The 13366-nt window shown below is 41.8% G+C and overlaps 1 protein-coding gene across 1 annotated transcript; it reads left to right on the top strand.

The window, feature by feature from the left end:
• The first annotated feature begins 381 nt into the window (after positions 1-381).
• LOC120049185 (globoside alpha-1,3-N-acetylgalactosaminyltransferase 1-like) lies at positions 382-12379 on the top strand. Its single transcript, XM_038995413.1, has 4 exons — positions 382-842; positions 9550-9582; positions 10179-10313; positions 11689-12379. The coding sequence occupies exons 1-4, from the start codon at positions 382-384 to the stop codon at positions 12377-12379; spliced, it is 1320 nt and encodes a 439-aa protein (XP_038851341.1).
• The last annotated feature ends 987 nt before the right edge of the window (positions 12380-13366 follow it).

Below are 13366 nucleotides of genomic sequence, written 5' to 3'. Positions count from 1 at the left end.
GCAGCAGCCTCTAAGGTACAGGGTTGAGTAACCGGGTGGTAGCTGGCTAGTGATGGCTATTTAACAGTCTGATGGTCTATGTATATAAGGCAGCAGCCTCTAAGGTACAGGGCTGAGTAACCAGGTGGTAGCTGGCTAGTGATGGCTATTTAACAGTCTGATGGTCTATGTAGCTGCTATAGATAATAGTTACAATAGATTCAGTATGTGTATTATGTATACTGTACAGCCATCATTAATCATTTTACTATGTCTTTCTATTCATACAGTCTGAGTAAGCCCATATTCAGGAGCAGAGTACAGAACCTCGTCTCTCCAGAAAGGTGGGTATCTGTATTTTACTGTACCATCATTCACCATTTGGCTGGCTACCCAAACTCCATGCTCCTGGCCAAACTCCATGCTCCTGTCCAAACTCCATGCTCCTGTCCAAACTCCATGCTCCTGTCCAAACTCCATGCTCCTGTCCAAACTCCATGCTCCTGGCCAAACTCCATGCTCCTGTCCAAACTCCATGCTCCTGTCCAAACTCCTTGCTCCTGTCCAAACTCCATGCTCCTGTCCAAACTCCATGCTCCTGGCCAAACTCCATGCTCCTGTCCAAACTCCATGCTCCTGGCCAAACTCCATGCTCCTGTCCAAACTCCATGCTCCTGTCCAAACTCCATGCTCCTGTCCAAACTCCATTCTCCTGTCCAAACTCCATGCTCCTGTCCAAACTCCATGCTCCTGTCCAAACTCCATGCTCCTGTCCAAACTCCATGCTCCTGTCCAAACTCCATGCTCCTGGCCAAACTCTACGCCACGCCCATGGACGTTAGTTTCTTCACCGCAATGAATCTGTCTCTGAGTACATCAGCAACAATCTCTAGAACAAAATAATTAATGGAATTTCAATGTAGTTTTTTATCCACGTGGTTTAACCCATGGATGTAAACATGAGGTTGGTGGAGAACTGATTTGGGGGGGGTTGGTAATTAGGTAGGGGTGTGTCCTCCAGTGGCTGTGGGCTTTAGTTATGTTAATTAAGACTAAGTTAGAGGTTGTATGTGATTGATGTCTCTTTACAACAGATTATGTAATGTCAGGTAAAACATTACACAAGTCGTGATCTATCACCGCAGATGTGAAATTACACATATGTAATGTTGATATTATTATTAAACCAGATGTTGTATAGATCATTGAAGAGCTATTACACGTATGAACATAATGATTTCCCCTGATGCTGAAGACATCAGTTTTGTAAGAATGGAAAATGTCTGATGAGCAACGATACATCACAAACACAATCCATTCTCATTGTGGTCAGTGAAGATTACATTAGCGACTTAGTCCGGTCAGTGATCACATGACAAGTCTTAATAATGCTACAAGGCTACCTGTTACCAGCATGTAAATATATCACTTTATCCCCCAAAGTGTTGGAGAGTAAGTTGAAGAGGGCATGGGGTTGAGAGGATGGGATACTTTTCACTCATTGGGTACAATAGATCCCACCTCTCCCCCAACACAAGGACACAGACCAACTACAAATGCCATCTCCATCCAACAACAGCCAGCCCAGACCCAACCCCTTCCCCAACACAAGGACACAGACAAACAGTTAACTATTCCAATAGACCATCAAACCCCAGGCTCCAATCTCAAACAGACAAAATCCATTTATCAACATGCAAAAAAACCTCTAGGTCACACAGAGATGCATACAGAGCTCTCCCTCACCCTCCATTTTGCAAATCTGGCCATAACGCCATTCCTCTTATTTTCTGTTTACAAGCAAAAACTCAACCAGGAAGTACCAGTGATGCACTCAATATGGAAGTGGTCCAATGAAATAGACACTAAGGTACAGGACTGTTTTGCTAGCACAAATTGGAATATGCATCGACGTCGTCCCCACAGTGACCGTATGTACATATCCTAAAGAAAAAGCCATGGATTACAGGCAACATCTGCACTGAGCTAAAGGCTAGAGCTGCTGCTTTCAAATCTGGACACTTATAAGAAACCCCACGAAGCCCTGCGACTAACCATCAACCAGGCAAAGCGTTAATACAGAACCAAGACTGAATCCTACTGCACAGGCTCTGATGCTCGTCAGATGTGGCAGGGCTTGGAAACTATTATGGATTACAAAGGGAAACCCAGCCACGAGCTGCCCAGTGAAGCGAGCCTACCAGATGAGCTAAATGCGTTCTATGCTCGCTTTGAGGCAAGCAACACTGAACCATGCATGAGAGCAACGGCTGTTCCGGATGACTGTGTGATCATGCTCTCCGTAGCCGATGTGAGTAAGACCTTTAAACAGGTTAACATTCACAAGGCCGCAGGGCCAGATGGATTACCACAACGTGTATGCAGAGCATGCACTGACCAGCTGGCAAGTGTCTTCACTGACATTTTCAAAGCGCAGGAGAGATGACTTCATCACTACTTGTATCTGTGAGAGGTATTGACATGTTGAAAGCACGGAGCTGTCTGTTTGAACTACTGGCACACAGCTCGGACACCCATGCATACTCCACAAGACATGCCACCAGAGGTCTCTTCACAGTCCACAAGTCCAGAACAGACTTTTGTAGGCGCACAGTACTACATAGAGACATGACTACATGGAACTCTATTCCACAGTACTACATAGAGACATGACTACATGGAACTCTATTCCACAGTACTACATAGAGACATGACTACATGGAACTCTATTCCACAGTACTACATAGAGCCATGACTACATGGAACTCTATTCCACAGTACTACATAGAGACATGACTACATGGAACTCTATTCCACAGTACTACATAGAGACATGACTACATGGAACTCTATTCCACAGTACTACATAGAGACATGACTACATGGAACTCTATTCCACAGTACTACATAGAGACATGACTACATGGAACTCTATTCCACAGTACTACATAGAGACATGACTACATGGAACTCTATTCCACAGTACTACATAGAGACATGACTACATGGAACTCTATTCCACAGTACTACATAGAGACATGACTACATGGAACTCTATTCCACAGTACTACATAGAGACATGACTACATGGAACTCTATTCCACAGTACTACATAGAGACATGACTACATGGAACTCTATTCCACAGTACTACATAGAGACATGACTACATGGAACTCTATTCCACAGTACTACATAGAGACATGACTACATGGAACTCTATTCCACAGTACTACATAGAGACATGACTACATGGAACTCTATTCCACAGTACTACATAGAGACATGACTACATGGAACTCTATTCCACAGTACTACATAGAGACATGACTACATGGAACTCTATTCCACAGTACTACATAGAGACATGACTACATGGAACTCTATTCCACAGTACTACATAGAGACATGACTACATGGAACTCTATTCCACAGTACTACATAGAGACATGACTACATGGAACTCTATTCTATTCCACAGTACTACATAGAGACATGACTACATGGAACTCTATTCCACAGTACTACATAGAGACATGACTACATGGAACTCTATTCCACAGTACTACATAGAGACATGACTACATGGAACTCTATTCCACAGTACTACATAGAGACATGACTACATGGAACTCTATTCCACAGTACTACATAGAGACATGACTACATGGAACTCTATTCCACAGTACTACATAGAGACATGACTACATGGAACTCTATTCCACAGTACTACATAGAGACATGACTACATGGAACTCTATTCCACAGTACTACATAGAGACATGACTACATGGAACTCTATTCCACAGTACTACATAGAGACATGACTACATGGAACTCTATTCCACAGTACTACATAGAGACATGACTACATGGAACTCTATTCCACAGTACTACATAGAGACATGACTACATGGAACTCTATTCCACAGTACTACATAGAGACATGACTACATGGAACTCTATTCCACAGTACTACATAGAGACATGACTACATGGAACTCTATTCCACAGTACTACATAGAGACATGACTACATGGAACTCTATTCCACAGTACTACATAGAGACATGACTACATGGAACTCTATTCCACAGTACTACATAGAGACATGACTACATGGAACTCTATTCCACAGTACTACATAGAGACATGACTACATGGAACTCTATTCCACAGTACTACATAGAGACATGACTACATGGAACTCTATTCCACAGTACTACATAGAGACATGACTACATGGAACTCTATTCCACAGTACTACATAGAATAGAGACATGACTACATGGAACTCTATTCCACAGTACTACATAGAGACATGACTACATGGAACTCTATTCCACAGTACTACATAGAGACATGACTACATGGAACTCTATTCCACAGTACTACATAGAGACATGACTACATGGAACTCTATTCCACAGTACTACATAGAGACATGACTACATGGAACTCTATTCCACAGTACTACATAGAGACATGACTACATGGAACTCTATTCCACAGTACTACATAGAGACATGACTACATGGAACTCTATTCCACAGTACTACATAGAGACATGACTACATGGAACTCTATTCCACAGTACTACATAGAGACATGACTACATGGAACTCTATTCCACAGTACTACATAGAGACATGACTACATGGAACTCTATTCCACAGTACTACATAGAGACATGACTACATGGAACTCTATTCCACAGTACTACATAGAGACATGACTACATGGAACTCTATTCCACAGTACTACATAGAGACATGACTACATGGAACTCTATTCCACAGTACTACATAGAGACATGACTACATGGAACTCTATTCCACAGTACTACATAGAGACATGACTACATGGAACTCTATTCCACAGTACTACATAGAGACATGACTACATGGAACTCTATTCCACAGTACTACATAGAGACATGACTACATGGAACTCTATTCCACAGTACTACATAGAGACATGACTACATGGAACTCTATTCCACAGTACTACATAGAGACATGACTACATGGAACTCTATTCCACAGTACTACATAGAGACATGACTACATGGAACTCTATTCCACAGTACTACATAGAGACATGACTACATGGAACTCTATTCCACAGTACTACATAGAGACATGACTACATGGAACTCTATTCCACAGTACTACATAGAGACATGACTACATGGAACTCTATTCCACAGTACTACATAGAGACATGACTACATGGAATGGAACTCTATTCCACAGTACTACATAGAGACATGACTACATGGAACTCTATTCCACAGTACTACATAGAGCCATGACTACATGGAACTCTATTCCACAGTACTACATAGAGACATGACTACATGGAACTCTATTCCACATCAAGTAACTGATGCAGTAAAATTAGACTTAAAACCAGATAAAAATACACCTTATGGGACAGCGGTGACTGTGAAGCAAGACTAACATAGTCAAAGACACATGCATACACACGATAACATATGAACTATACACACACGTGTGCACATTCTGTGTTGTAGAAATGTGGTAATGGATTAGGGGCCTGAGGACAAACACTTTTTTACATTTTTTTAATTTACATTTTTTTTATTTAAGGGGTGGATCAGCTTAATATTGCGGAAAAATTGTTGCTTCCATCAATGTAATTGTCTGGATAATTTCCAATCCCCAGTATATTTTTTATGTAAATATATATATCCATGTACATACACATATGCACACATATACACATACCTATATAGACATACTGTCATGATCGTCGTAAGGATTGGACCAAGGTGCAGCGTGGTAGGCGTACATTTTCTTTATTTAATATGAACACAAAACAAAAACAGCAAAAGCACGAACTAAACGTGAAGCTACTGGTGTGCACACAGGCAACTATCTGTAGACAAAGGGGAAATGGCTGCCTAAATATGATCCCCAATCAGAGACAACGATAAACAGCTGTCTCTGATTGGGAAAGCATACCAGGCCAACATAAACCATTAATCACCTATTTGACCCACCCTAGTCACTATCACGCCCCAACCAACATAGAGAATAAACAGCTCTCTATGGTCAGGGCGTGACAGTACCCCACCCCCCAAAGGTGCGGACTCTGACCGCAAAACCTGACTCAATAGGGGAGGGTCCGGGTGGAATCTACGATGAATGACACAGGACGTTGGGGGCGGCTCCAATGTGTGGCGAAGTACCCACTCCGATCGTAGATACTTCATCCTCCATGACAGCTCTGGTGCGGGGATCGTCGCCGGAAGCTCCGGACCGTGGGTCGTCACCGGAGGCACCGGACCGTAGATCGTCGCAGGAGGCTCTGGACTGAGAACCCCTGCTGAAGGTTCTGGATTGCTGACCGTCTTTGGAGGTTCCGGACCGCAGACCGTCTCAGGAGGTTCCGGACCGCAGACCGTCTCAGGAGGCTCTGGACCGTAGACCATCTCAGGAGGTTCTGGACTGTAGACCTTCTCAGGAGGTTCCGGACCGCAGACCGTCTCAAGAGGCTCTGGACCGTAGACCATCTCAGGAGGTTCTGGACCGCAGACCTTCTCAGGAGGTTCCGGACCGTAGACCGTCTCAGGAGGTTCCGGACCGTAGACCTTCTCAGGAGGTTCCGGACCATGGACCGTCTCAGGAAGTTCCGGACTGTGGACCGTCTCAGGAAGTTCCGGACTGTGGACTGTCGTTGGAGGTTCCAGACTGTGAAACGTCGCCGGAAGCTCTGGACTGGGAACTGTCGCCGGAAGCTCTGGACGGAACTGTCGCCAGAAGCTCTGGACTGGGAACTGTCGCCAGAAGCTCTGGACTGGGAACTGTCGCCGGAAGCTCTGGACTGTGGAGGCGCACTGGAGGCCTGATGCGTGGGACCGGTATAGGTGGCACCGGGCTGATGACACACACCTCAGGGCGAGTGCGGGGAAGAGGCACAACAGGACGTACTGGACTGTGGAGGCGCACTGGAGGCCTGATGCGTGGGACCGGTACAGGTGGCACCGGGCTGATGACACGCACCTCAGGGCGAGTGCGCCCTGAGGTGCGTGTCAACGGAATGAGACGGTCTGCGGTCCGGAACCTCCAAAGACGGTCAACGGAATGGGGAGGCGCACCGGAAGCCAGATGCGTGAAACAGGTGCACATGACACCGGACTGGTGTCACGCTCCTCAGCACGCGAGGAGCGCTCTCACTCGACTCTCACTCTGCAGCGCTCTCAACGCCAGCTCCTCTCTGTGGATGGTAGCGGTAGCGCGTCCACTACCGTCCACTATAACGTGACGAAATGTCCAACAGTTCCGTTACAGTCAGTAGAAACATGTCAAACGATGTACTGAATCAATCTTTAGAATGTTGTTAACATACATCTTGAATAACGTTCCAACCGGAGAATTAGATTGACTTCAGATGAGCGGTGGAACGGAGGTCCTCCTCATGTGAACGCGCATGGTGAAAGCATGGCCGGCTCGTGGCAGTGGTGACTAATTCCTGTCTCCTTCGGCCCCCCTTCACATTAGAGTCATCAGACAAAGTTCTATTGACTGTTGACATCTAGTGGAAGCCGTAGGAAGTGAAAACACATCAATATCTCGCTGTAATTTCAATGAGAGCTTGGTTGAAAATCTGGCACCCCCAGAAAAAATAAAAACAGGAAGTGGAACTTCTCAGGTTTTTGCCTGCCATGTGAGTTCTGTTATACTCACAGACATAATTCAAACAGTTTTAGAAACTTCAGAGTGTTTTCTATCCAATACTAATAATAATATGCATATATTAGCAACTATGACATAGGAGCAGGCCGTTTACTCTGGGCACTTTCATCCAAGCTACTCATTACTGCCCCTTCAGCCATAAGGAGATAAGACAAGTCTGGAAACAACAGAATACCATGAAAGTCATAGCTGACTTTGAAATGGCTTTTGATAAAGTACGCCTGTAATTTAGATTTAAATGCCTGGAATATTTCAATTTTGGAGAATCTCTAATACAATAGGTTAAAGTTATGTTTTAGTGACCCTAGGTGGAAAATAGTAAATAACGGCTACTTCTCAGGAAGTATTAAACTGTCAAGAGGAGTAAAACAAGGTTGTCCACTATCGGCATATCTATTTATGTTTGCCATCAAAATTTTAGCTGTTAAAATCAGATCCTACAATAATATCAAGGGATTGGAAATCCATAAAACCAAAGGTGTCATTGTCCGCTGACTATTAATGTTTTCTTATAAATCCTACACAGCCTCATAGAGTATCTAGACAATTATTCAATCCTCTCTGGATTACAACCAAATTTAAACAAGTGTACTACTATATTACGTATTGGATCACTAGATGTTTTTTTATTACCGTGTAGTTTACCAATAAAATGGTCTGACAGCGAAGTTGACATACTCTGTATTCATATCCCGAAAGAAAGACATTTTCTCACTACAATATATTTTAATAGAAAGTTAACAAAAATAGATGAGATCTTGCTACAATGGAAAGGAAAATATCTGTCTATTTGTGGAAAAATCCCCCTGATTAACTCTTTAGTTATACCCCAGTTTACCTATTTCCTTATGGCCTTGACTACACCTACCAACTAGTTTTTTTAATTACAGGAGCAAAAAATATTACATTTTACTTGGAACGGTATGCCAGAAAAAATTAAACGGGCCTATTTATACACTAAAGCATTAGACCTCTCAATAAAGGCTTCAGTAATACAAAAGCTATACTTAAATCCAAACTAGTTCTCTAGCAGATTTATAAGAATAGCTCACACCATGTTCACTGTAAAACCAGATAAGTTCCGTGAACTCAAATGTTTGTAAGAAACAGATTAAATCGAAAAATGTTAGTTAAACTCAAAAGTAAAAAGTAAGGTTCCACCTAAATCTTTTTGAATTACATGTACTTATACAAACTTTATTTTTTTTATGTACTTATCATAAAAATATGTTTAAATAATGTAATTGCTGCATATTTAATTGCTATGCTTTATCTTTACTCAACTTCATTGAGTAGTGCAATAGTTGTACCATCTCAAAATATTAACTTCAATGAAACTCAGATTCTTAGGACCTTACTCAAACCATTTTTGGAAACTGATTACCTTGATTTAGTTAGGTACTATTAACTAAAAACTTACCAAACCATACTATATTCTTAGTACGCATATCAAAGTCAGCCAATTTTTTATTCTAAGGCTTGAATAATATAAAATCAACCATATAGATTACTATAAATATACTGTACAAAATACAATTGGGAATCAAATAAAGTAAACAATTTAAAATGTTCTTGACAACTCAAACCAGACTTTAATATTCATATTCTACCGGACATTTCATCGTTTAACATTGTTTAAAAAAAACTATCACAGAAAACCCACACACAAACCTCAGCAGTTCTAAAAATAGTTATAAAAAGGATTATCCAAAGAACCAATATAAAAAAGGTTTCCACTACAGTAGAAAAGATGAAAACCCTTTTTGGCACTAGCAACTTTCTATGAGAGTGTAATACATCTCGTCATTACAATGACGCAGTTAACTAATGAATTGCATTTTGTTCTCCCAGGCTATTGTACAAGCAGCCCAGTGTCTTGGTGGGGTGAGTAGTGTTGTTACCTTATGTTAGTTACATATCATTGTTATCTTCCACATCAGCATGTAGCCTAGTATACCACACGTCTTTTCATGGACCTTAAATTGCAAAAATATTAAGATAATAATCAGTACAATACAGTCCGGCTTGATCTGTATATCTGTAAACATTGAGGTAATAATCAGTACAATACAGTCAGGCTTGATCTGTATATCTGTAAACATTGAGATAATAATCAGTACAATACAGTCAGGCTTGATCTGTATATCTGTAAACATTGAGGTAATAATCAATACAATACAGTCAGGCTTTATCTGTATATCTGTAAACATTGAGGTAATAATCAGTACAATACGGTCAGGCTTGATCTGTATATCTGTAAACATTGAGGTAATAATCAGTACAATACAGTCAGGCTTGATCTGTATATCTGTAAACATTGAGGTAATAATCAGTACAACACAGTCAGGCTTGATCTGTATATCTGTAAACATTGAGATAATAATCAGTACAATACAGTCAGGCTTGATCTGTATATCTGTAAACATTGAGGTAATAATCAGTACAATACAGTCAGGCTTGATCTTGTTTTGTTTCTTTAGTCGTACTGATGTGGTGGCAGTCACCCCATGGTTGGCACCCATCGTCTGGCAAGGAACCTTTGACCCTGACCTCATCGACATAATCTACAAGTCCATGAACCTCACCATAGCAACCACAGTGTTTGCCGTTGGAAAGTGAGTAGCCTACAACTTTTCCCAAATGTTCAAAAGGGAAGTTAAACTATCAATATTTTGACAACATTGAAATTACACTGAGTGTACAAAACAGTATGAACACCTGCTTTCTCCATAACAGACTGACCAGGTGAATCCAGGTGGAAGCTATGGTCCCTTATTGATGTCACTTGTTAAATCCACTTCAATCAGTTGTAGACAAAGGGAAGGAGACAGGTTTAAAGAAGGATTGTTAAGCCTCGACACATTTAAGACATGGATTGTGTATGTGTGCCATTCCGATGGTGAATGGGCAAGACAAAAAAAACACTCTGTGTATGAGGACATAACCAGCTATGGGAAGCATTGAGGTCAACATGGGCCAGCATCCCTGTGGAACACTTTAGGTGAAGCAACTCAATATTAAGGTGTTGTTAATGTTTTGTACACTCAGTGTATAAGGACATAACCAGCTCATGTCACATGGCAGGTAATACAATATCATGATGTCATGCTCCATGGCTTGGCTAAGATTTGAATAACTGTACTCATTTGTATATTTTCTGGTAGACTGTAATTTCTGGTCAGAAACTGTTGAGAATGTCCTATACAGTCCTATGAGAATGACCATACAGTTACAGAGGGTTGCTGGCATCAGAATCTCAGGTGCCTGATACCGCCGTTGTACCCTTGTGCAAGGCACCTTAAACCCTTATGTTATGTACAGGTAAATGACAAAATAATGGAAAACACTAGTGAATGAGGGATACAAAGTATAGTGAATGCAGGTGCTTCCACACAGGTGTGGATTCTGAGTTAATTAAGCAATTAGCATCCCATTATGCTTACGGTCATGTGTAAAAAGGCTGGGATAGCCATTTATTTTGGTCATTCGTTTAGCTACCATGGCTCTGCCCCCAGAACAACAATGCCCCCATTTAAAGGGCACAAGTGGTCAATAAATGGTTTGATGAGCATGAAAACGATGTAAACCATATGACAGTCACTAGATCTCAATCCAAATGAGGCGGTGTCTGAGAGAACGTTATCTACCACCATCAACAAAACACCAAATTATCAAAACTCAAAATTATGAAGAATGGTGTTGCATCCCTCCTATAGAGTTTCAGACACTTGTAGAATCTTTGCCAAGGTGCATTAGAGCTGTTCTGGTGGCTCGTGGTGGCCCAACACTCTGTTCAGACACTTGTAGAATCTTTGCCAAGGTGCATTAGACCGGTTCTGGTGGCTGATGGTGGCCCAAGGATGCTAGTGGTGGCCCAAGGTGGCTCGTGGTGGTCCAAGGTGACTCGTGGTGGTCCAAGGTGACTCGTGGTGGCCCATCTCTCTATTTCCTATATTTTGGCAGTTACCTGTTTGTTTTAAATTCTGACAGATACGTCCGCTTTCTCCGAGATTTCCTGGAGACAGCAGAGAAGCACTTCCTGGTCGACTTCAACGTGCGCTACTATGTTTTCACTGATCGTCCCGATAATGTTCCATCAGTGACCATGTCCCAGGGGAGACAATTGAGTGTGATCCAGGTCCCAGGTTCAAACCGCTGGCAGGAGATATCAGCCCGGAGGATGGAGATCATCCAGACAGCCATCGAACGTCAGATCAGCAGGGAGGCCGACTACATCTTCTGTCTGGACGTGGACAGCAAGTTCCACGCTCGCTGGGGGGCCGAGTCTCTGGGCAGGCTGGTTGCTGTGATTCACCCAGAATTATACAATCAGCCCCGGGACCGCTTCTCGTATGAACGGCGTCCAGCCTCGACAGCCTACATCCCCATGGATGAGGGAGACTACTACTACGCCGGGGCTGTGTTCGGAGGGTTCGTGGAGGATGTGTACACACTAACAAAGGTATGTCGGAACCAGCTTGAAGAGGACGCGAGGAATTCCATCGAGGCTGCCTGGCAGGAGGAGAGTCACCTCAACAGGTACCTGCTTTACAACAAGCCCAACAAGCTGTTGTCTCCAGAGTACCAGTGGGACGACAAGAAGACCAACGCCAAAGAGGTCAAAGTCATTCGCTTCTCTTCTGTCATTAAAAACTATGCTGAAATTCGTCCCAATGTATAGGACGAGGAATTGGATATTCGACCGGCAGAAGAAAAACTTAATTGGTTATGGTTAATGTTAGGTTAAGTTCAGGTATAGCTTCACTGAGGTTTGGGTTATGGTTAATGTTAGGTTAAGTTCAGGTATAGCTTCACTGAGGTTTGGGTTTAGGTTAGGGAAAGGCATAAAATGTCACATTGGGTATACAGCTGTCCGGCGCCGTTCATTTTCTGTTGGTGAAATATATACACTGACATAAAACTACTATTTTAAATGTACTTTATATCAGTCACTGCTGTAGTTTGGGGATCATAACGTTCTCCACTTAGAGGAAATTATAATTGTTTTATAACCTTATTCATCCTGTATTCCTTAGCCTATCTACTGTGTATGTTGATTACTGGGAACAATCTCAATAAATATGTCTAATAAAATATTACGATTATTATTATATTTTTCTTTAAAATAAAGTTTTAGCCGCTTTCAGAATGTTTGTGTTATTTCACTACTTCTATCCATGTGACAACCATATGCGGTGTATGAGTAACAAACCAGTGGTTTAGTAGAGAGATGGAGAAATAGGGAATATTGCACCGGTTCCATCTATAGATGTGTAGATCAGACAAGACCCAGTGGTGGACTGAATTTCCATTAAGAATAACATTCCTGTCCAGAAACAACCTCTGACCACTAGACATATACTGTAAACAGCATGAAAACAAACATGAAAACAAACATGAAAACAAACATGAAAACAAAGAAAAATACCCCTTTAAATAAGGTATTATGGAGGATTCACTTCCTTGTGTAAAAGCATCCTGCCAATGGCAAGGCAAAAGGGGAAATCCTTCAATTCAAGTTGTACCATCTAATCAATATTATGTAAGAGATAATCAATATTATGTAAGAGATAATCAATATTATGTAAGAGATAATCAATATTATGTAAGAGATAATCAATATTATGTAAGAGATAATCAATATTATGTAAGGGATAATCAATATTAT

The sequence above is a fragment of the Salvelinus namaycush genome, chromosome 6, assembly GCF_016432855.1.
Source record: "Salvelinus namaycush isolate Seneca chromosome 6, SaNama_1.0, whole genome shotgun sequence".
In the NCBI taxonomy this organism is placed as follows: domain Eukaryota; kingdom Metazoa; phylum Chordata; class Actinopteri; order Salmoniformes; family Salmonidae; genus Salvelinus; species Salvelinus namaycush.
This window is presented reverse-complemented; position numbering and strand designations above follow the sequence as displayed.